We start from the raw sequence: 25,608 nt of genomic DNA on the forward strand, positions 1-25,608 counted from the left end.
GGAGTTAAGAGAAAGGGAGTTGTGTCAAGGAAGACTACTAAAGTGTTGGATTGCTCACATCTAAGGTAAGTAAATCCAACCCTAGTTATGATTGGAATAATATTGTGTAGAGAATTGCTTTTATGCATGTATGTGCTTATATATGACGAATTGTTGATGGAATGGATGTTGAATGATGGTTAGAATTTATCAATGAGAAATAGTGTTTGCGTACTTGATGTTTGATGAGAGTTTGGATGAATTATGGAAGAATTGGAGTAGAATTTATGGAGTGTGAATCCTGGACAGGTTTGACGTTAATCTTGGTGTGTTTTATTCCAAATATTAGTGGCTTAGAAGAGAGGTAGAAGTGTAGCCAAATTAGAGTTGATGTGTGCATATAAATTATTTGATAAAATGTCAAACAGAAGTGCATGTATGAGTATGATTATTTGTTATCTTGAGATGAGTTTGTAGATGGTAGAGAATGACATGTTTACATTCCATATTGCATTATTGCATCCAAACATGTGAATTTAGAAAGAATAATAAACATGAGACCATCTACATGCATACATACTCATAAGAGCATTAAAGAGCAATATTGAACATTAAAGTTAAAGAAAAAATAGAAAGAAATGAGAAATATTAAAGAAGTTAAGATCTGAAATTTTATTTGAAGAAGTGTAACAAGATAAAAGAAGAAAAGGTTGTTGCGATGGGGAACCTGTGAGTGACATAGCCTCGCATGCACGCCGCCTTTAGTGAGTAGCCTCAGAATCAGAAAGAAGAATTGTAAAGTCCGTTAGAAGTGCATGTGGATGAGGACTGTACCCAGAATTAGAGAATACACTCACACGGCCAGGATTCCAAATCCATGCCTCAACTGACTCCGATCGGCAAGAAAGAAAGAAAAGAATTGAAAGAATAGAAAGAAAGAAAGAATAGAAAAGAAAGAAAGAATAGAAAAAAAAGAAAGAATAGAAAGAAAGAAAGAAAGACTAGAAAAGAAAGAAAGAAAAAAAGAAATACAGAGAAAAGAAACAGAAAACAGACTAAGAAAAATAGAAAAAAAGAAAAGAAAATGCACATCCTATGCATTTGTGCATTTACATCATACCTATGCATGATACCATGCCTACTATCATGAGTAGTGAGAAATAAGAATAGAGAAAAAATAGAGAAAGAACAGAGGAAGAACAGAGAATTAATAGAGAAAGAACAGAGAAGTGTGATGTTAGGAAAGAAATTTAGAATGTGAACAATGGAGAGAGAAGAGTAGCATAGCGGGTTTACTTACTAAGTAATTAGTGCTCACCCCGTTGTTTTTAATGTTTTTGTAGGTAGTAGGTAAGATGTGGTCGCTTGGCACATCAAGAAGCGGAAGGTTTTGGCAACACTGTCGATTTATGTTTTGTGACTTTGTTATATTATATAAAAAAAATTAGTTATGGGCCCATTATTTTAAACTCATCTACTTGTATATTTTCTTATATATTTTTAGTGAGTTTTTCTATTATTTTACGAGCATACTAGCAAGAGAAAGAGTATTACATTTTTGGTATTAGAGCAAAGGTTTTGGGATTTGACAGTGTGCCTCTTCCGCCGCATTGATGTTCCGTAGTCGACCATTGTAAGTTATTTCTTTCCTTATTTGTAGTAGATGAGTTAATTGAGTTGACTAAAAGTGTTGGTGTTATGTAGATGAGACGTAGAACTTGAGCAGGCAGTAAGAAGGCAATTAGTACGGGTGAACCTTCCAACCCTTCAGAATCTACTCCCCATGTCCTCGATAAAGCGATGATCCGTAGTATTATACAGCAAGTCTCGGTAGAGAATTGAGAAGGCTCTGTACCAGAGAGAGTTGAGACCTTAGTTATTGTACCGACCCTTAGAGAGGAGAGGAGAGAGAGAGGCCAGTACCTCTGGTAGTATAGAATCGTATTGAGCGGATATATGAGCTACCTAATCAACATCAGCCGTCAGAATTCAGTGGTACGGCGGACCCAATAATGGCAGACGAGTGGTTTAGATCCGTGGAGCGTACGATGGCATTTTTCCCTATGACAAACTGGGAGAAGATTCAGTATGCAAGCTTCCTGTTTAGGGGTGATGCCCGTATATGGTGTGAATTGATGGAGAATACTCACGATATAGCCTCGATGACTTAGGGAGATTTCAGAAGATTATTTGAGGTAGAATATAGAACAGTTGATCGAGTTCATGAAAAGGTTCAGGAGTTTATCAGTTTGCAACAGGGGACTAGTTCAGTGAAAGAATATTAAGTGAAATTTAATTCCTTGGCAAGGTTTGCGCTAGGTGTAGTGAGTACACCAGAATTGAGGAGAAATAAGTTCGTGCATGCGCTAAAAATTGAAATAGCCTAAGATGTGATGGTCGGTGCCTAGCCTTCTCAAACATACAGTGAAGCTTTGGAACAAGCCTTCCGGGCAGAAATATTTGTGAATAAGCTAACCCTAGCAACTTCATCAGCAGTAGCCCCTAGTTTTCCACCTTCTACTCCACAGAGAGATAGAGTTGATGCCCCCACTAATAGAGAGGTGAGAAATAAGAAAAGATTTCAACCCAAGAAGAACATGAGGGATTGGTAGAATAAAAGGCCGTGAACTGTTGAAGTTCTCCATAGCCAGAAGTGTGGAAGAAATTATTCTGGGGAGTGTCTTAGAGATTTGGGCCGAAATGTATGCTATAGATGCTGGTAGCCAGGGTGTATGATGAGAGATTGCAAAGCCCTTCTTGCACCCATAGTGCAGACACCTAGAGGTACTAATGCTCGAGTGTTTACAGTAGCTCAGAGTGAAGCTGAAGCTAGCGCATCCGTAGTAACTGGTCAGTTATTATTTCACTTAGTTCCCCTTTATGCATTAATTGATTCTGGAGCCACACATTCATTTATTACACATGGGATTTTAGAGAGATTAGGTTTGAAACCTATTATAGTGGATTGTCCCATTAAGATAGAGTTACCAGATGGTGTTAGTGTGGTAACTCAAGAGATGCTTCCAGGGGAGTCCGTAGTGATCTATGGAAGAGAGTTGCTAGTGGATTTGATAGTGTTTGATAAGCCTGATTTTGATGTTGTTTTGGGCATGTATTTCCTAGGGAGATTTGGAATAGAGATTGATTGTCGGAAGAAGAAAGCAAGATTTAATCTTAATGATGCTAATAAGTTTAATTTTGGCAAGGGTCACGAGCTTAGTATGTTAATTAGCAGTGTAAATGCCAGAAAAATGCTAAGAAAAGGGTGCTCGGGGTATATTGCTCATGTAGTGCACAGTAATGATATCCCAAAACCAGAGATTAAGAATGTGCCAATAGTCCGAGAGCTTTTAGATGTATTTCTATAAGATTTGTCGGGTTTACCTCCGGAAAGAGAAGTAGAATTCAGTATTGAACTGGCACTAGAGACAGCACGAATTTCTAAAGCCCCTTACCGAATGGCCCTAGCTCAACTTTAGGAATTGAAAAAGCAACTTTAGGAACTCTTAGACAAGGGTTTTATTTGACCTAGCCATTCTCCTTGGGGTTCTCCAATTTTATTTGTGAAGAAGAAATATGGATCTCTATGGATGTGTATAGATTACAGAAAGTTAAATAAAGTGACAGTGAAGAATAACTACCCATTACCTCGGATAGATGATTTGTTTGTTTAGTTGAAAGGAGCAATAGTGTTTTCAAAGATTGATTTGAGGTTAGGTTATCACCAAGTAAGGGTTGCCGAGCAAGATATTGCTAAGACAGCTTTTCGAACCAGATAGGGCATTATGAGTTTGTGGTGATGCCTTTTAGGTTAACCAATGGCCCAGCAGTCTTTATGGACTTAATGAACCGTGTGTTTTAGGATTGTCTTGATCGATTCATAGTGGCGTTTATTGATGATATCCTGGTTTATTCTAAGACAGAAAAGAAGCATGAAAAACAGCTAAGATTTGTGCTACATCGATTGCAAGATAAGAAACTATTTGGAAAATTTTCTAAGTGTGAGTTTTGGCTAGATCAAGTTATCTTCCTAGGCCATACCGTCTCAAAGGAGGGTATATCAGTGGATCCAAGTAAGGTAAAGGCAATTCTGGAAAGGCAATAGCCAAAGACAGTAAAGGAAGTTAGAAGTTTATTGGGGCTAGTAGGCTACTATAGGCGGTTTATAGTAGGGTTTGCTCAGTTGGCTAAGCCGCTTACAGCTCTCACCAAAAAGAGAACACCTTTCATATGGTCGAATGCCTATGAAGAAAGTTTTCAAAAGTTAAAGAGAAGATTGACCACAGCTCCTATTCTTGTGTTACCACAGGAGGGTGTGGATTACGATATTTATACAGATGCCTCATTTCAGGGACTTGGTGCAGTATTGATGCAGTTGGGTAGAGTAATAGCCTATGCTTCTCAACAGTTAAAAGAGTATAAGACGAGATACCCTACGCATGATCTAGAGTTGGCTGCTGTAGTTTTTGCACTAAAAATATAGAGGCATTATTTGTATGGAGCAAAGAGTAATATTTATACAAATCATAAGAATTTGAAGTACTTATTCACCCAAAGAGAGTTGAATATGAGGCAGAGGAGATGGTTAGAGCTAGTAAAGGATTATGATTGTGAAATTAAGTATCAACTTGGAAAAGCCAATGTAGTAGCTGATGCCTTGAGTAGAAAGGCCTACTTGTCTCAACTCACAAGACAGAAAGAGTTATTGGGAGAGTTGATAAAGGACCAAATAGAGGTGATACTAGGAAGGCTTGCCAGGTTAGACATTCAGCCTACTTTGCTAGAAGAGATTAAAGAAAAACAAGTTGTTGATGAGTGGTGTCAGAAAGTAAGTTAGCAAGTGATTGAGGGCAAGATATCAGAATTTCACATGTTAGATGGTGTCCTCCGTTTCTGGAATCATATATGCATTCCCCAAGATGTTGAGTTGAAAAGAAATATTCTTGTAGAGGCTCATGATACACCATATACTGTTCATCCTGGAGGAACCAAGATGTATCAAGATTTAAAGAAAAGTTATTGATGGCCAGGTATGAAGAGAGATATTGGAGATTATGTGACTAAGTGTTTGGTTTGTCAACAGGTGAAAGCAGAACACTAAAGACCATCAAGTTTGCTTCAGCCACTCAGCATTCGTGAATGGAAATGGGAAAGTATATCAATGAATTTTATCATAGGCCTTCCTAAGAGTTCAAAAGTGGTTCATTACGTTTATTGATGATCACACTAGAGTATGTTGGGTAGACTTGATGAAAAACAAGTTTGAAGTAGGTTAATTGCTCAAAAACTTTCATTCAACGGTTGAAACTCGGTTTCGAGAAAAAATCCAGGTTTTACGGACTTATAATGGTAAGGAATATTTTCACTTTATCCTAGGAAACTACCTATTATATCACGGGATTGTACATCAAAACTCTTGTGTTAATACCCTCAACAAAATGGGATAGCTGAAAGAAAGAATAGGCACCCATTAGAGGTAGCTAGAGCCTTAATGTTTACCATGAATGTACCTAAGTATTTTTAGAGTCATGCGATTTTAACAGCTGCATATTACCTACTAGAATTCTTGATTTTCATACACCTCTTGAGACTTTGCTACAGATCTTTCCTAGTTGTAGGATCCTAAATACTTTACCCTTAAAGGTGTTTGGATGTACTACTTTTGTACATGTTATGTCTCCTAATAGAGGAAAGCTAGACTCTAGGGCCATTAAATGTATCTTGCTTGGATATTCTCCCACACAGAAAGACTATTAATGCTATTGTCCTATAAAGAGAAAATTATACGTCTCTAGTGATGTTAAATTTTTTGAGTCACATCCATTCTTTCCCATTTCCCTTCAGGGGAGAATTTGAGAGATTGTGAAGGTCATTCATGGGAAGTAGTGTTACCCTTACAAACACACTTGAGTCAATCTTAGTAGTCTCCCAGTCCAGGTCAAAGTTCAAAGTCACCTAGTTTCCTATAGGTCAGCATAGTCCTATAAGAATAAGTAAGTCTCCTAGTCAGCCTAATTCAGGTTAGGTTCCTATAGGTCAGCCTAGTCCTATAAGGATGAGTCAGTCAGCCTACCAATTTAGGTCATACTCTAACTATATAACCTACTCTTGGTAAACCAAACTCTTAGGAAAGATTGGAACCAAGGAAAGGTTTGGAGAGATTAAATCGATCGGGTCTTCAATGTTATTCTCGAAGAACTAACTATCAAAGTGGAAGGAAACCTAATGATCTGCATGAGCAATCATCCAAGTAGAAGAAACCAGTGATTCACAGTCACAAGGTAAGGAAGAACTATCTTCTGATAAGTCCAAATTAGGGCATGATGATTTACATTTACCTATTGCACTAAGGAAGGGTGTTAGATCCTATACATTGCATCCTATTGCTAAGTATATGGCATACGATAAGTTGGTAGATGATTTTTTTGCACTCACCACTAATCTCTCAGTTGTGAAGGTTCCAGCACCGATACATGAGGCATTAGTGGATGAAAAGTGGAGGAAGACTGTGATAGAGGAGATGGAGGCTCTTGAGAAAAAATACGACTTGGGAGTTGGTGAGTTTACCTAGAGGGAAAACAACTATGAGCTGCAAGTGGGTGTTTACTATTAAGAATAAGGCAGATGGAACAGTTGAAAGGTATAAGGCAAGGCTGGCGGCAAGGGGATTTATGCAAACACATGGAGTAGACTATGAGGTGACCTTTGCTCCGGTGGCTAAGTTGAATACTATCAGGGTGCTCGTCTCTTGCAATAAATCTAGACTAGCCTTTACAACAACTAGCTTGAGATTTTGAATTGAAAGACTTGGGGCAGTTGAGGTATTTTCTGGTATGGAGATTGCTAGGAGTAAAAAGGGAATTTCAGTTTCACAAAGAAAATATGTGCTAGATTTATTGAAGGAGATAGGTATGTTCGGTTGCAAGCCAATTGAGACTCCCATTGAACCAAATTTGAAATTTGAGGAAATGAGTTGTGATGCTCTGGTTGATAAGGGTAGGTATCAAAGGCTTGTTGGGAAGTTGATATACCTATCTCATACTAGACCTGACATAGCCTTTCCGGTGAGCGTAGTGAGTCAACATATGCATAACCCACAAGAGAAGCATTTTGGGGCTGTGAGTAAGATTCTAAGGTACCTTAAAATGACCCTTGGGAAGGGGTTGTTTTTTGGTAAAAAGAATGAAAAGAAAGTAGAAGCATTCACACATGCGTACTGGGCTGGTTCTATGGATGATAGAAGATCGACCTTAGGTTATTGCACTTTTGTTTGGGGAAATTTAGTAACCTGGAAAAGTAAGAAGCAGAACGTAGTAGCTAGAAGTAGTGCTAAGGTTGAGTTTCGTGCTATGGCTTATGGGATTTGTGAACTAATATGGCTAAGAAGAATCTCGAGAGAGCTTGAAATCAAAAGTGCGGAGCCTGTGGGGTTGTACTGTGACAACAAGGTTGTGATTGGGATAGCACACAATCCAGTGCATCATGATAGGACCAAGTACGTTGAAATAGATAGACATTTCATCAAAGAGAAGATAGAAGATAAGCTGTTGTGCGTTACCTACTTGCCTACAAGTCAGCAGACAACATATATTCTTACAAAGCTAGGAATGATAAATATCTATTNAGACATAATTATTACTTAATTAATGCCATTAAATGCAATGAAGCCTACTCATCCTTGACTTTTTCAATGCTTATCCATAGGCAAAATAACCATTTTGCCCCTAAGCCTCTTTGTGGATAATTGATTCATACCGTTCCAAATGAATTGACTATTTTGCCCTTAGTTAGATTTTATGCTTTTTAACATAAAATTAACATCTAAAGGACTATTTTGAGTTAGGAACATACCTTTGATATCTTGGGTATTACATATTATCATGAGTAGTGAGAAATAAGAATAGAGAAAGAACAGAGAAGTGTGATGAAAGAAAAGAAATTCAGAATGTGAACAATAAAGAGAGAAGAGTAGCATAACGGGATTACTTACTGAGCAATTAGTGCTCACCTCGTTGTTTTCAACGTTTTTGCAGGTAGTAGGTATGATGCGGTCGCTTGGCAAGTCAAGAAGCGGAAGGGTTTGGCAACACTGTCGAGTGATGTTTTGTGACTTTATAATATTATATAAAGATTTGTATATGAAGAAGAATTATTTATGGGCCCTTTATTTTATATTCATCTACATGTATATTTTCTTATATATATGTAGTGAGTTTTACTGTTATTTTACGAGTATACTAGTTAGAGAAAGAGTATTACATTTTTGGTATCAGAGCAAAGGTTTTGGGATTTGAGAATGTGCCTCTCCCGCCGCATTGACGTTCTGTAGTCGACCGTTGTAAGTTATTTCTTTCCTTACTTGTAGTAGATGAGTTTTGACTAAAAGTGTTGGTGTTATGTAGATGAGACGTAGAACTCGAGCAGGCAGTAAGAAGGCAATGAGTACAGGTGAACCTTCCAACCCTTCAGAATCTACTCCCCCTATCCTCGATAAAGCGAGGAGCCATAGTATTATACAGCAAGTCTTAGTAGAGAATCAGGGAGGCTCTCTACCGGAGAGAGTTAAGACCCCAGTTATTGTACCGACCCCTAGAGAGGAGAGGCAGAGGCCCGTACCCCTGGGAGTGTAGAATCGTATTAAACCGATATATGGGTTGCCTAGTCAACATCAGCCATCAGAATTTAAGGGTACAGCGGACCCAATAGTGGCAGACAAGTGGTTTAGATCCGTGGAGTGTACGATGACACTTTTCCTTATGACAGACTGGGAGAAGACTCAGTATGCAAGCTTCCTATTTAGGGGTGATGCCCATATATGGTGTGAATTGATGGAGGATACTCACAATATAGCCTCGATGACTTGGGGAGATTTCAGAAGATTGTTTGAGGCAGAATATAGAATAGTTGATTGAGTTCATGAAAAGGTTCAGGAGTTTATCAGTTTGCAGTAGGGGACTAGTTTAGTGAAAGAATATTCGGTGAAATTTTATTCCCCGGCAAGATTTGCGCTAGGTGTAGTAAGTACACCGGAAATGAGGAGAGATAAGTTCGTGCATGGGCTGAAACCAAAAATAGCCTTAGATGTGATGGCTGGTGCCCAACCCCCTCAGACATACAGTGAAGCTTTGGAACAAGCCTTACGGGCAGAAATATTTGTGAATAAGCTAACCCTAGCAACTCCATCAACAATAGCCCCTAGTATTCCACATTCTGCTCCACAAAGAGATAGAGCTGATGCCCCCACTAATGGAGAGGTGAGAAATAAGAAAAGATTTCAACCTAAGAAGAACATGAGGGATTGGCAGAACAAAAGGCCAAGAACTGTTGAAGTTCCCCAGTGCCAGAAATGTGGAAGAAATCATTATGGGGAGTGTCTTAGAGATTTGGGCCACAATGTATGCTATAGATATTGGCAGCCAAGGCGTATGATGAGAGATTTCAAAGCCCCTCCTACACTCGTAGCGCAAACACCTAGAGGTACTAATGCTCGAGTGTTTACAATAGCTCAGAGTGAAGCTGAAGCTAGCCCATCCGTAATTACTGGTCAGTTATTATTTCACTCAGTTCCCCTTTATGCAGTAATTGATTTTGGAGCCACACATTCATTTATTACACATGGGATTTTAGAGAGATTAGGTTTGAAACCTATTATAGTGGATTGTCGCATTAAGATAGAGTTACTAGATGGTGTTAGTATGGTAACTCAAGAGATACTTCTAGGGGAGTCCATAGTGATCCATGGAAGAGAGTTGCCAGTGGAGTTGATAGTGTTTGATATGCCTGATTTTGATGTTATTTTGGGCATGGATTTCTTAGGGAGATTTGGAGTAGAGATTGATTGTCGGAAGAAGAAAGCAAGATTTAATCTTGATGATGGTGATAAATTTAATTTTGGCAAGGGTCACCAGCTTAGTATGTTAATTAGCACTGTAAAAGCCAGAAAGATGCTAAGAAAAGGGTGCGGTATATTGCTCATGTAGTGCATAGTAATGATGTCCCACAACTAGAGATTCAGATTGTGCCAGTAGTCCGGGAGTTTTTAGTTGTATTTCTGAAAGATTTGTTGGTTTTACCTCTGGAAAGAGAAGTAGAATTCAGTATTGAACTGGCACCAAGGACAACACCAATTTCTAAAGCCCGTTACCGGATGACCTCTGCTGAACTTCAGGAATTGAAAAAGCAGCTTCAGGAACTCTTAGATAAGGGTTTTATTGGACCAAGCTATTCTTCTTGGGGTGCTCCAATTTTATTTGTGAAGAAGAAAGATGGATCTCTACGGATGTGTATAGATTACAGAGAGTTAAATAAAGTTAAAGTGAAGAATAAATACCCGTTACCTTGCATAAATGATTTGTTTAATCAGCTGAAAGGAGCAGCCGTGTTTTCAAAGATTGATTTGAGGTTGGGTTATCACCAAGTAAAGGTTGCAGAGCAAGATATTGCCAAGACTACTTTTCGAACCAGATATGGGCATTATGAGTTTGTGGTGATGCCTTTTAGGTTAACTAATGGCCCAACAGTCTTTATGGACTTAATGAACCGGGTGTTTCAAGATTTTTTTGATCGATTCATAGTGGTGTTTGTTGATGATATCCTAGTTTATTCTAAGACAAAAGAGGAGCATGAAGAACACCTAAGATTTGTGCTTCAGCGATTGCGAGATAAGAAGCTGTTTGACAAATTTTCTAAGTGTGAGTTTTGACTAGATCAAGTTATCTTCCCGGGCCATACCGTCTCAAAAGAGGGTATATCAGTGGATCCAAGTAAGGTAAAGGTAATTCTGGAATGGCAACAGCTGAAGACAGTAAAGGAAGTTAGAAGTTTCTTGGGGCTAGTAGGCTATTATAGGCAATTTGTAGCAGGGTTTGCTCAGTTGGCTAAGCTGCTTACAGCTCTCACCAAATAGAGAACGCCTTTCATATGGTTTGTCAACCCAAAGACCATCAGGTTTGCTTCAGCCACTCAGCATTCCTGAATGAAAATGGGAAAGTATATCAATGGATTTTATCACAGGCCTTCCAAGAGTTCAAAAGGGGTTCGTTACGTTTATTGATGTTACACTAGGGTATGTTGGGTATACTTGGTGAAAAACAAGTTTGAAGCAGGTCAATTGTTCAAAAACTTTCATTCAATGGTTGAAACTTGGTTTAGAGAAAAAATCTAGGTTTTACGGACTGATAATGGTAAGGAATATTTTTACTCTATCCTAGGAAACTACCTGTTACATCATGGGATTGTACATCAAAGCTCTTGTGTTAATACCCCTCAACAAAATGGGATAGCTGAAAGAAAGAATAGGCACCTATGAGAGGTAGCTAGAGTCTTAATGTTTACCATGAATGTAGTCTCCTAGTCCAGGTCCAAGTTCAAAGTCACCTAGTTTCCTATAGGTCAGCCTAGTCCTATAAGAATAAGTGAGTCTCCTAGTCAACCTAATTTAGGTTAGGTTCTTGTAGGTTAGACTAGTTCCATAAGGATGAGTCAGTCAGCCTACCAATTTAGGTCCTACTCTAACTATATAGCCCACTCTTGGCAAACCAAACTCTCAAGAAAGATTGGAACCAAGGGGAGGTCTGGAGAGATTAAATCAGTCCAGTCTTTAATGTTATTCTCAAAGAACTAACTATCAAAGTAGAAGGAAACGTAATGATCTGCATGAGCAATCATCCAACTAGAAAAAACCAGTGGTTCACAGTCATAAGGTAAGGAACAACTATCTTCTGATGAGTCTAAATCAGGGTATGATGATTTACATTTACCTATTACACTAGGGAAGGGTGTTAGATCTTGTACGTTGCATCCTATTGCTAAGTATATGGCATACGATAAGTTGGTAGATAATTTTTTGGCATTCACCACTAATCTCTCAAATGTGAAGGTTCCAACACCGATGCATAAGGCATTAGGGGATGAAAAGTGGAGGAAGACTGTGATAGAGGAGATGAAGGCTCTTGAGAAAAAATAAGACTTGGGAGCTGGTGAGTTTACCTAGATGGAAAACAATTGTGAGCTGCAAGTGGGTGTTTACTATTAAGTATAAGGCAGATGGAACAGTTGAAAGGTATAAGGCAAGGCTGGCAGCAAGGGGATTTATGCAAACGCATGGAGTAGACTATGAGGCCACCTTTGCTCCAATGGCTAAGTTGAATACTATTAGGGTGCTTGTCTCTTGCAATAAATCTAGACAGGCCTTTACAACCACTAGATGTGAAAAAACGCGTTTTTGAATGGTGAACTTGCAAAAGAGGTATACATGGAAATGCCACCAGGGTTTGAAGGGAGTGGAAAGGACGGAAAAGTGTGCAAATTGAAAAAATAATTATATGGCCTAAAATAGTCTCCACGGGCCTGGTTTGAAAAATTCACAAAGGCTGTTAAGAGGTATGGTTTTACTGGGGGATAACTGATCATACATTATTCCTTAAATCCTCTGCAGGTAAGATTACTATTCTAATTGTTTATGTAGACGATATTATTATTACAGGAGATAGTTTTGAAGAAATGGAGGTTGTTAAGAAGGTTCTTGCTTGGGATTTTGAATTGAAAGACTTGGGGCAGTTGAGGTATTTTCTTAGTATGGAGATTGCTAGGAGAAAAAAGGGAATTTCAGTTTCACAAAGAAAATATGTGCTAGATTTACTGAAAGAGATAGGTATGCTAGGTTGCAAGCCAGTTGAGACTCCCATTGAACCAAATTTGAAATTTGAGGAAATGAGTTGTGTTGCTCTGGTTGATAAAGGTAGGTATGAAAGGCTGGTTGGGAAGTTGATATACCTATGTCATACTAGACCTGACTTAGCCTTTCCGGTAAGCATAGTGAGTCAGCATATGCATAACCCACAAGAGAAGCATTTTGGGGCTGTGAGTAAGATTCTAAGGTACCTTAAAATGACCCTTGGGAAAGGGCTGTTTTTTGGTAAAAAGAATGAAAGGAAAGTAGAAGCATTCACGGATGCAGATTGGGCTAGTTCTATGGATGATAGAAGATCGACCTTAGGTTATTGCACTTTTGTTTGAGGAAATTTAGTAACCTGGAGAAGTAAGAAGCAGAACATGGTAGCTAGAAGTAGTGCTGAGGCTGAGTTTCATGCTATGGCTCATGGATTTGTGAACTAATATGGCTAAGAAGANTTGCAATAATAATGATTTACGCGATATAGAATAAAATGCCTTTTATTATTGATTAATGAACATTATTACAAAGAGTCAATTCTACAATAATTGATTGGCTCTAGGGCATCTACTCTAACAGTTAGATCTTGTACGTTGTATCCTATTGCTAAGTATGTTGCATACGATAAGTTAGCAGATGATTTTTTGGTATTCAGAACTAATCTCTCAGCTGTGAAGGTTCCAACACCGATACATGAGGCATTAGGGGATGAAAATTGGAGGAAGACTGTGATAGAGGAGATGGAGGCTCTAGAGAAAAAACCAGACTTGGGAGCTGGTGAGTTTACCTAGAAGGAAAACAACTATGAGGTGTAAGTGGGTGTTTACTATTAAGTATAGGGCAGATAGAACAGTTGAAATGTATACGGCAAGGCTGACGGTAAGGTTGACGGCAAGGGGATTTATGCAGACGAATGGAGTAGACTATAAGGTGACATTTGCTTTGGTGGCTATGTTAAATACTATCAGGGTGCTCGTCTCTTGCAGCAAATCTAGACTAGCCTTTACAATAACTAGATGTGAAAAAACGTGTTTTTGAATTGTCAACTTGCAAAAGAGGTATACATGGAAATGCCACAAGGGTTTGAAGGGAGTGGAAAAGACCGAAAAGTGTGCAAATTGAAGAAATCATTATATGGCCTAAAACAGTCTCCACGGGCCTGGTTTGAAAAATTCACAAAGGCTGTTAAGAGGTTTGGTTTTACTCGGGGGCAGACTGATCATACATTATTCCTTAAAACCTCTGTAGGTAAGATTACTATTCTAATTGTTTATGTGGATGATATTATCATTACTAGAGATAGTTTTGAAGAAATGAAGGCTGTTAAGAAGGTTCTTGCTTGGGATTTTGAATTGAAACACTTGGGGCAGTTGAGGTGTTTTCTTGGTATGGAGATTGCTAGGAGTAAAAAGGGAATTTTAGTTTCACAAAGAAAATATGTGTTGGATTTACTGAAGGAGATAGGTATGCTAGGTTGCAAGCCAATTGAGACTCCCATTAAACCAAATATGAAATTTGAGAAAATGAGTTGTGATGTTCTGGTTGATAAAGGTATGTATCAAAGGCTGGTTAGGCAGTTGATATACCTATCTCATACTAGACTTGACATAGCCTTTTCGGTGAGCGTAGTGAGTCAGCATATGCATAACCCATAAGAGAAGCATTATGAGGCTGTGAGTAGGATTCTAAGGTACCTTAAAATGACCCTTGGGAAGAGGCTGTTTTTTGGTAAAAAGAATGAAAAGAAATTAGAAGCATTCACGGATGCAGACTGGGTTGGTTTTGTGGATGATAGAAGATCGACCTCAGGTTATTGCACTTTTGTTTGGGGAAATTTAGTAACTTGGAGAAGTAAGAAGCAGAACGTGGTAGCTAGAAGTAGTGTTGAGGCTGAGTTTAGTGCTACGGCTCATGGCATTTGTGAACTAATATGGCTAAGAAGAATCTCGGGAGAACTTGAAATCCAAAGTGTGGAGCCTATGAGGCTGTACAGTGACAACAAGGTTGCGATTGGGATAGCACACAATCCAGTGCATCATGATAGGACCAAGCACGTTGAAATAGATAGACATTTCATCAAAGAAAAGATAGAAGATAAGTTGTTGTGTGTTACCTACTAGCCTACAAGTCAGTAGACAACATATATTCTTACAAAAAGACTACCTAGACAGTTGTTTGTTAATCCAGTTTCCAAGCTGGGAATGATAAATATCTATTCACTGGCTTGAGGGGAGTGTAAAATTTCTTGATTAGAATATGATCAATTTAAGATTTATCTAAGTGTTATCTAGTTTAAGAGATTGAAATAAAAAGATCATCAGGATTTGTTTTCTCCTGATTTCATGTTTAAATATCTCTATATAAGATTTGGGCCAGTTTGGTTTGTAATTCAAAAATAATTTTGAAAAAGTGAGTTACAATTTAAAATTTTAAAGTTTTATCTCTAAATTTTAAATATATGAAAATATATTTTGTATTTTAAATCTCTTTATGAGATTTGGGCCAGTTTGGTTTGTGATTCAAAAATAATTTTAAAAAACTAAGTTACAATTAAAAATTTTAAAAGCATTATCTCAATATTTTAAATATTTGAAAATATATCTAGTATTAAAAATTGTTTTTGAAGTTAAAAACTATATAAAGACTGAGAAATGATATTTTTCTTGTTTTCTAGTTTTACACTAATTTTTAGGATTATATGCAAAAACATTGTTTTGAAAACATTTCAACTTATTTTTATAAAAACTTATTTTCATAAAATTCCTTATATTCCCTGTTTTCGAAAATAAAACACTATTTAAAATTTATAACAAATAGGCTCTTATTTAGATTATAAACTTGTATATGTTTTTATGTTATATTTATAGTTGTGATTGTGATTGTTCAGCACACGAGATTGTGTTAAATTTTAAGTATGGTTGTTGAATGCTTAACTATCAATTTAAGCTTTTAAATCAAGTTGTTACGTAACATTGTTAAAGATGTTATTGAATTATGATAAATCTGCTTGGTTTATTGAATGTATGCAATCCTTGCTATTTTAACTCAATGCGTAAAGATGCCCTTTCTCAGATTACACCCTACTTGGAAGAGCTGCAACTATTTAGGTTACAGTAGGAAGCCAAATATGTTCTTGAACTAATAGATCAGAAAGAGAAGTCACATAAGAAAAGTGTTAATGGAAAGAGTGAAATATATTCAAACATGACTGACGAACAGTCTCCAGCTAAGCGGAAGAAAAATACTGCCCAAAACCCAAAACAAAGTGCATGCGAAAGAAAAGGGACAAGCACGGGACTTAGCTGAAGAAAACGAAGTAGAAGAAGCAAAACCCAAGTTTGAAGAGCATCCAAATGACTAACACATCAAAGACTCCACCACTGGAAGAGCCAAAGTATACACTAACGAGTGTACTACATTTTTATCAAACCTTAACTTCAAGGCAAGTAGAGATTCTCTCGTATTTCAAAGAGAGATTGCTTTTTATTCTTTTTCGACGCTAGGCAGGCAAATACAGAGAGATAATTCTGATGGTTTTAATTTTTTTTTAGGCAACTTTTGAAGATATGAAAAAATTCTTTAGCGATGTTGGTAGGTTGGATCTGTTCGAATTCTGCAGGACAAGTTCACCGAAAAGTCAAGGGTATGACTCTATTTCTCTCATTCATTATTTGTCAATGTTCTTTGTCCTTTATGCTTCAAATGAAAAAGGGGAAGCTATCCACTAGACCTTCCATATGCAAATCAGTCTTATAGTCAAATCCTTATTTAACATTGCCTGACCTTTAAACTTCAACATATGTACACATAATGTGGACTGTACCACATAAATTAGCCCTAAGAAACTAATTTTAATGAGATTGGGAGATCAGCATGGCCGATGCTTCAAGGAGATAGAAACTGCTAATTGCAGTCCATTCTCTTTGATCAAATTTCTTAGGGGTGCTCATTGAAACTTCAATTTGATTTCTTCCTTGCATGCAATCAATAAATCATTTAGTTCTTATGCTTTTTGTTTTAGGATGAATGTCTTTTCCAGAGACGATTATGCAGTCTCAAATAAACCTGCAGAAAGCGTTGAATTCCATAATTATGGTAAAACTGCTTAATTTTTTAAGTATAAAGAGTCTAACTGTCTAAGAGCATATTTTTTTCATTTTGCTAGCAAGTGATATGCTTAGGAGACTCAACCATAGTCCCATACAGATTTACCCATATTCTAGCTTGCCTTTAAACTATAGAGCATTTGTATGGGATCGTTGCACACTAATTTCTAATATCCTCTGATTGATTTTTGAAGGGCCTCGCATATGTGGATTTTGCCGATGATGCACACCTTGCTGCAATTGTAGGAAAGAACAAAAAATAAAAAATAAAAAAAATAAAAAAAATTCTTGGAAGGACAAGCATTGCAAGATCATATCCGAAGCAAAAAAGGAAGGATTCTACTGGTCATGGGGCCTCTGGAGAACATGGTAGGCTAAGTGGAATTATGTTTTATCTTTGTTATCTACTTGTGTGTCTTTGTTTGTGTGCAATGCAGTCTATAGACGTTTCCATGTTTGTGTTTCCCACCTCAACCTTTTATTTTCTTACTCCTTTGGGTTAAATGGCAGAGCAAAGTAGTAATCAGATTTTCAAGGAGTCTAGAGCGCCACACTTTGCTGCTAATAAACGTAGTGATAACATTCAACTGAAGGGGAGGAATACATTTGCAATCCTAAGGAACTCAGACCACTTGGTGTCCCCTCGAAAAATCCAAAAGCCGGGGAAGTGGAAGATGAGAAGTCGAAGTCAAATAATGAGTTCAGAGAAATGTTCCTTAAGAAGTGAGGTTTGTTCCTGGGGTTACATGTTACATGTTAAGTAGCATAGCACAGTAATTGACAAACTTCTCTTTCTTATAAAAAAAAACGTAAGGTTTTGCCTTAATATGTTTCTGTAAACAAGGTTATGACAAAAGATACCTCTTTGAGTACGAAAAATATATGTGCTATTGAGATCAATCTATATCAGTACCCTTCTTGTAAATTTTCTTCCAGATATGTCAAAGTTTATACCCATTTTATTCAAAAGGGTAAAGTTCTAATATGTTTCTTGTGGAACATATATTTCATCCAATTTGTGATGAGGATAGCCTCAATACCTTACCCAAAGATTCAGAGAAATTTTAGCCAATTAGATGGCGATCAAGTTCCTTTTTATGTGACAAATGACCAATGGTATAGGATCCAACAAGATCATGAAAACTTTTATGGGTTAGAGGTTTATTCTTGGTCTAAAATAACATTGAATACTCACAGTGCAACTATTAGGTTCTTTTCTTTTCTGTAACTGTTGATTCTATTCTACCGGAGAATCAATTTTACTATTTATCATAGATAAAAATCCTAATGCAGAAAGATGGACCACTAGAGCACTATTAAGTTTGTGTACTGGAACAACAATGGCCTTGCATCTCATGCTTGTGGAAAATGTGAAAAAAGGCCTTTGTTCTGGAAATTGTCTGAGGAAGAATGTGAAGAATATCATATGTATGCTCGCCTGATTAAAATTTCCACACACATATATTCATTTTTGTTGTCTGTTTTGAATGAATATCCATATCTCATATGATTATGTTTGTTTTCACTTTGACTCTTAATGATTCTATTGGATGCTTTCATAAAATTTCTTGTAGAATCAAGAATGAGGTTTTTGCTTTGTATATGTTAGATCATGAATTAGTACCAATCTTCAAAAAAGATCTGATTGTTTCACTTTCTATTTTCAGAATGGAATATTTACACAATCCCCATGAATAGGATTAAATGTTATTCCATGGTATTTGTATGATATTCCTTCTTAATTTTAAGCGAGTACTTGAGAGGGTTTAAGTGATCTATTAATTATGTTTCATTTTTTGTTTCCTATATGTACTAAGTCACTAAGTGCAAGATTCCCCCGGCGACCATTATTAACTTGTTCTCCCATGGGCTCTTTCCCATGTCGCCTCCTGGAATCAGCTTGTCTTCTAACTTCACGCCCATGAGTCTCATATTTGGAATTTTCTAACCCCTTTCTCATATTTGGAAGGGGTATTTATACAAGTTTACACCAAAGGAAGTAAAGAGAAATTCGAGATTGCCATCTGACTTGGCAAGCGACTTCATGATTTTAGTGATTGCGCGTTGGGATCGCGCAGATATTGATTCGTTCTTATCCCTCTCGAGATGTTCGAGATAACGTTATCCCTTAGTTTTTCGAATAGCTATATTGGATGGTAGCGACGAGGTTATGCTGAGTCGGACTTCAAGTTTCCATGACCTTGAGATCACGTCGATCTACTGATTTTCGGGCTACCAAGACTTTTGAGCTTATGACAAAAATCACACACAACAGATACTAAAGTAGAGGTCATGATTTGAAACTCCCACGTATTACTTCCTGCTATATTTAGGTTGGTCTTTCTGTTTGAATTTGGGCTTGGTTTATGTAACACGTGAAGATGCCTCTTACAGAGCTTAATACCTTTTTCAGCTTAAGCTTTAAGGTCAAGTTGTTTATCAACAAAATTGTTGTTGAAATTTTGTTATAATTTCAATTTCTTGTGGTCTTTCTTTCTTTTAATATAAGTAATTAGTTTTTGCATGCTTAAAGTTAAATATTTTGCACTTAAATAATATTTTTATAAAGGCGATTAAATTTATAGTAATCATTTTGATTAAGCATTATTGAAGTTATAAAAGTAGTTGTGTTCTCGATTGACGTAAGAAAATTTTAATCAATAAGCAAACACTGATTATAAATGTTTAACATTAAAATACAAAGATTCCATTGAAATTAACTTGGCTTCAATGAGCATCATGATTAAACATTATTAAAATTATCTCATAAAATTTGTGGTTCATAGGATTAACATAAAAACAAAGAGGAGAAGATGGAAAATTTAATCAATAAACAACAAACGAATGTTAAATAAGTACATAATGATCCATCCACTACCATTGAATAAGAGAAATTAATTTAAAGAATTAGCATGTCAAAACATTGAGAGAAAAGTTCAAGATTTTGTCTCATATTTCATAATTCTCTCGTAGAATATGATGCGTTGAAAAATTGGAATAGAAAAGTCTTATAGCTATAAAATTTTTCTCTCTTCTAATTGATTTCATCTATTATTGGAAGTATAGTCTCTCATGAACTTCAAATCCAACTTCACTGCCTCATGGTGCACTTTTAATAATAGTCTCTAATAAACAACATAAAAATTGATCTTATAAATGAAGAAGTTTTAACTAGAATGGGATATGGACTTAATGTTGTTTGCTACAATACTTTAATCAGATGGTATTGCAAGAATAAAGAAGTCAATGAAGTTCTTAGTCTTTATCAAGAGAAGATTTTAGAAGGAATTAGGCCTAATGTGATTGCAAATAACAATTTGTTAACGTGCCTTTTTCTTAAAGCTAATGTAAAAGATGTACAAAAATTAGTTGGACACATAGCATTTTCATTGATGGACTTTGCAAGAATGGATATGTTTCAGAAGAAGTGGAAATGTTTCATACTTTAGTAAATAATAAGTTTGCAGTTGACCTTGAAAGCTTGAATTCCCTCTTTGATGGATTATGTAAAACAGGGATATCCGAAACTACTCGGTAGCTATTTTAGAAATTTCTCTCATTGAAAGCCTAGTGCCAAACATTGTTGTCAGAAATTTCGTAATTGTTTTTAGAATTTAGTTTTGATGGATACCACTGTTACCAAATTTTACAAGCAATTGGGGTCATAAGAGAGATTACAATGTTATAGGAAACACATTCATAATAGAAGCTCTTTACTGAGATATGTGTATGTACGACAATCTAATCACTTGATATGTGCTGATCATATATGTTAATGTATAGTGCACATTGTGGATAAGGTAATGTAGAACATTACAATAGTATCATAAAGTGTTAAGTACATCAAATCAACTCCTTTGAGCTTCATTATAATTACATAAATTCACTTAAGGTTTTTGAAATAATAAAATTTCCCTCGTTATTAATAAAATATTAGTCCGCTAGAACATATATCTACAAAATTAACAAATATTTATTAAATTGCCCTAATTCTATTATTTTAACTCCTATAATTTAACAGTAGAGATTTTCATTATTTTATAAATTTGATTATTTTTATTATATTAAACCTCAAGGCTGTCAATATAACTCTATTGTATAATACTAAACTAGTAATTATATTAAACTATACGTACTATTATTTTAGTAATACAGATATTTCAGTAATACAATTAGCATAATAATCTTATTAACATGATAACGAAATATTATTCATGTAACTTCTAAAAAGTAAAAAACAATATCCCTTGAATTTTTAATATATCACATTCGATTATGTGAAATATCGATTTTGGTATATTTAAAAGTTTGAAGAACAAATAGAAAAAAAAAATTATATATCATTGTAAATTAAAAATTGTTTTAAAACCCAACCCAAGGTGAAACCCAGCAAAGTTGCCTGGTCCCGGGTTGACCGCTGGTCAAACCGGTTGATAAAAACTTTTAAAATTAAGCAAATACACCGCTAAAAATTTGTTGCATACCTATAGGTTTGAAATTTAGCAAGCACATCCCAAATACAAATCGGCCAGCGATTGATTGGCGGCAGCGACAGCCCAGATGCAACCCCAATCGTCCTTTGAGCCCATTCCTCTTAAAATATACCCACAATCTGGTCGAAATAGGTTTGATTTCAACCAAATCTCATTGACGCCGGCGTCGGCATTCCAAGCCATATCTAATCGATGCCAGCGTCAACAACCCTCCCCATCACCAAGAAATTACTCCCCCCTTCCTTCTGACCAAAACCCACCTAAACCCACACACGTTAGCATAGCCAATAGCAGGCAAAATCCCATTGTTGCCGCTGCCAAATTTGTTCGATTTCCGGTCGATTTACTCACCGGAAATCAACGCCGTCACCACCATTCCATTCACCGGTAGTTTCTCTTCGAAAGCCCCAACATCCTGGCCGGCAATTGTTTGCCAATCATCCTCCTAAATCTTAGGGTTTTGGGTGAATAGGAAAAACATAAACCTGGCCCGTTGAAGCTTCCAGGTCCCAGTTCGACAGGTTAAACCAGCTAGGCCGAGCCGGGTTTAAAAACAATGAAATTAAATACAAATTTCAATAGCATGATTTATTTAAACCTTATAATTTTATTAAAAAAAGGTAAAATTGAATGCTTATATAAATTGGTTTGTTTAATCAACGGATAATTTTGGATTTAGTAGAAAACCACCTCAAACCGAAAAACACCTGAACGTGGATTTACAATTTTAACCTTCAAATGAACAATTTTCAAAATCATAGAGGTGGTTTGAGTAGGAAAGATCGATACTTGACATAAGTTTGCACTTTTGAAAACCTTAAAGATTGTTTGTGAAATTTGTCAAAACATTTCTCTTTATTTCTTTAATGCATTTGGCTTTTGCAATGACCTTACTTCGGAAAAAACGACCCACAAAAACACTCTTCATACATGGCTTTGAGATTCAGATCCTCATTTCGTTCGTCTTCAATCTCTCAAAACCCATCTTCGAAAGTTAATGTTTTATTTTTGTTAGCTCACTTACACAACCTCACATCTTCAAGCTCCAAAAATGAAGTTTCGCATTCTTTCAAAAAACCCTTTGAACGATCCTCACTTGCTAAATTCCTCGAAGAAAATTGTCGATCAGGTAGCTTTACTCTGAATGAAGCATTGTACTTTTTTTATTGCATGATTAATTCGAAACCCCTTTCTCCAATTTCATCATTCACTAATTTGTTTGGTGCACTAGCTAAAAAGAAGCATTATTATGAAGTGATTTCGCTGTATAAGCTGTTGAATTCAACTGGGTTGTCTCCAGATTTTATGTCTTTGAATATTTTGATCAATTGCTTGTGTAATATTGAAAGGGGTTCTGATGGTTTTGTGGTTTTTGGGGCGATTTTGATGTTGGGTTTTAGCCCAAATATTGTGACATTTACTTGTTTGATTAAAGGTCTGTGTGTAGAGAGAAAGATTATGGAATCAATGGAATTGTTTAAGAAAATGGTTGCTGTTGGTTGTAGGGCCGATGTGATCACTTGTGACACTTTGATTGGTGGATTGTGTAAAACAGGGAAGATAAGTGTTGCCATTAAGTTGCTTGAAGAGATGGCTAATGGGAATAAAGAATCTGGTGTTATTTGTAGGCCATATGTTGTTGTTTATAATACTATAATTGATGGTCTTTGTAAGGCTGGATTGGTTGAGAATGCTAGACAATTGTTTTTGGAACATATGGTTCAAAGGGGTGTGGTTCCTGACATTTATACCTACAGCATTTTAATGAACATCTGATAGAATTGGTGATGCAAAGCAGTTGTTTGATTCTATAACTAGAAAGGGATATAGCCCTCATGTTGTTTGCTACAATACTTTAATCAATTGGTATTGCAAGAATAAAGAAGTCAATGAAGCTCTTAGTCTTTATCGAGAGATGATTTCAGAAGGAATTAGGCCTGATGTGATTACATATAACACCTTGTTAACTGGCTTTTTTCTCATAGCAAAAGTGAAAGATGCACGGAATTTAGTTGGTGAGATGCGGCTTAACAATGTTTTCCCTGATTCTTGGACATATAACATTTTCATTAATGGACTTTGCAAGAATTGATATGTTTTGGAAGCGGTGGAAATGTTTAATGCTCTAGTAAATAATAAGTTCACAGTTAGCATTGAAGGTTTGAATTTCCTCATTGATGGATTTTGTAAAACAAAGAGGTTGGGAACTGCTTGGTACCTATTTCAGAAATTTTCCCTTCATGGAAACCTGGTGCCAGATGTTGTAACATATAACATTTTAATCGATGGGCTATGTAAAAATGGACAACTAGAAATGGCAAATGAGTTGTTGTCATATATGGAGGAAAAAGGTTCTGCTCCAAATGTAGTCACATTTAGTACGCTTATGTTTGGTTTCCTCAAGAATAATGAGATACCAAAAGTTGTTGAACTCCTTCATAAGATGGTGGAGAGAAATGTGAAGCCAACTGAATGTACAATGTCCTTAGTCATGCAGTTACTAATGAAGGCCGAAAATTATAGTGAATGATTGAACGAGCTTCCTCAATTTCCTGTCCAAAAGAGAAATTGAAGTTTACGTGATAAAACTTTAGTGAGTATTAAACTTTTTTTCGGAGCAGAATCCTGCAAAAGTTCATCCAGCTGCCCAAATGCTCAATATTGGTTACGGTAAGCGGAAGGTTCAATAAACACTTTCATCTGTTCGAATTTGATAAGGATGGTGCTAGCGATGATTGAGAATGATAGCTTTCCTGATCAAACAAATGATACGTGATCTGTCTCTGTTGTAAGTACATATATTAGAGGTGGCAGCATTGCAGGTTGCTTTTGGATTTGCACATGTAGTAGATCTTAAGGGTTTGAGGATTATTTTTGTTATAAATTTCAGTAAGCAAAATTTGTATATGAGGAATTGTGGAATGGTTCTTACTTCAACTACGACAATAATGGTAGCCACTCAAGTTCATATGTTCAAGCTAATCAGTTTACTGGACAACGATATGTTGCAACTGATTAACTTCATTCATTGATATTCTCAATTATCCAGGCCTAATAAATCTTGATTTATTTATAGTGTTTCACATGTTTCTGTTTCTCAATATATATTCTTTTTTAGTTCAGATCTGATAAGACTAGAACTTACCAGGTCTGTCTCTATTATAGTTATGCATGAGCATGTGCTCTTTCAACAATAGTTGATGAAGACAAAGCAAAAAGAGCATTAGAGAAGGTTTTTCCCTAGAATATCTTGAAGAATATGGATGCACAACAGGGGCTGGTCAATGGGATCTACCTGTTGGAATAGTTAAAATGACAACATTGTGGTCAAGAAAAATATGGTATGTGTTACATATGCAGTTGCTGTAACGATTTTTAATGGAGATTTGGTCGATGTGGGATTTCAAATTGCCATTGAAATATGTTTTCTGCTATACATATGCTTTATGTTGGTGTGATAATTGAATTAAGGTCTTGAGTATTACGTTTTAGCAATGTGTAATAATATATTCTTGTTTCAATAATTTTAGTGTATAATGACCCTCCAACTTTTTGCTTTTACTAATTTTAAATTAAAAAAAAGAAAAACGATAAAATTAGTAATATCATCTAGGGCAGCATGTTAAAACAGGGTAATTGAGAACTTTAATCTATCTTAATCTGAGTTTATTTAGAATTTTGAAGTGCTTAGAAGATGCTCTGAGAAGTGGGCAGTCTGCAGCTGTCAAGAAATTAGATTCCAGTAAGCAACCAGACCTGGAATTGCTAGCACAGGTTTGGCTTATTATTGTGCATTATCTTCAGTTCTTCTATTGTGTTGCAATAAATATTTTGTCCTTCATGATTTTACAGGTTTCTATGGTATCAAGACTTAAAAAAGAAAATGTTGTTAAGCTTGTTAGTTATTGCATTGATGGCCCTCTATATGTCCTTGTCATCAATTAAGCATGCAGCAAAAATACATGTAAAGGGTCATTCAGTATTGGCTACAAGTACAGGGTCAGTCGTGACATCAAAACATTTTGCATCATTTTTGGTGCATGAGATTTATCAGTAATTTTTTATTTTCTTCTTATTGTTGGTTTGCCTTATAAATTTTATGTTTATATGGTTGTGATGCCTATTTTCGGGAATTCTTGTTAAAAAGTTGTATTCAATGGCGTTACTAGTATTGTAAACCTGGAAAACAAGGACGTAAATGAAAGTAGGAATCTTTTAAATCTTTTGAATACAAGATATTTTCTTTATGTCATTTATCTGCATGTTTTCATTGTTATCCACGTAGTGGCTCTTGTGTACTATATCAAAGGGATTCTGTCTGCCAAAATGTTTAAAATAATTGGGATATTGAGGGATT

At 36.2% G+C, this 25,608-nt stretch overlaps 1 protein-coding gene across 1 annotated transcript; it reads left to right on the top strand.

The window, feature by feature from the left end:
- The first annotated feature begins 13,716 nt into the window (after positions 1-13,716).
- Positions 13,717-25,196, top strand: LOC116125470 (pentatricopeptide repeat-containing protein At1g62910-like). The gene is made up of 6 exons (XM_031411181.1): positions 13,717-14,203; positions 22,552-23,007; positions 23,357-23,616; positions 23,873-23,932; positions 24,936-25,025; positions 25,104-25,196. Exons 1-6 carry the CDS (start codon positions 13,717-13,719, stop codon positions 25,194-25,196), a joined length of 1,446 nt encoding a protein of 481 aa, XP_031267041.1.
- The last annotated feature ends 412 nt before the right edge of the window (positions 25,197-25,608 follow it).

Source organism: Pistacia vera, unplaced genomic scaffold (assembly GCF_008641045.1).
Source record: "Pistacia vera cultivar Batoury unplaced genomic scaffold, PisVer_v2 Contig166, whole genome shotgun sequence".
NCBI lineage: Eukaryota > Viridiplantae > Streptophyta > Magnoliopsida > Sapindales > Anacardiaceae > Pistacia > Pistacia vera.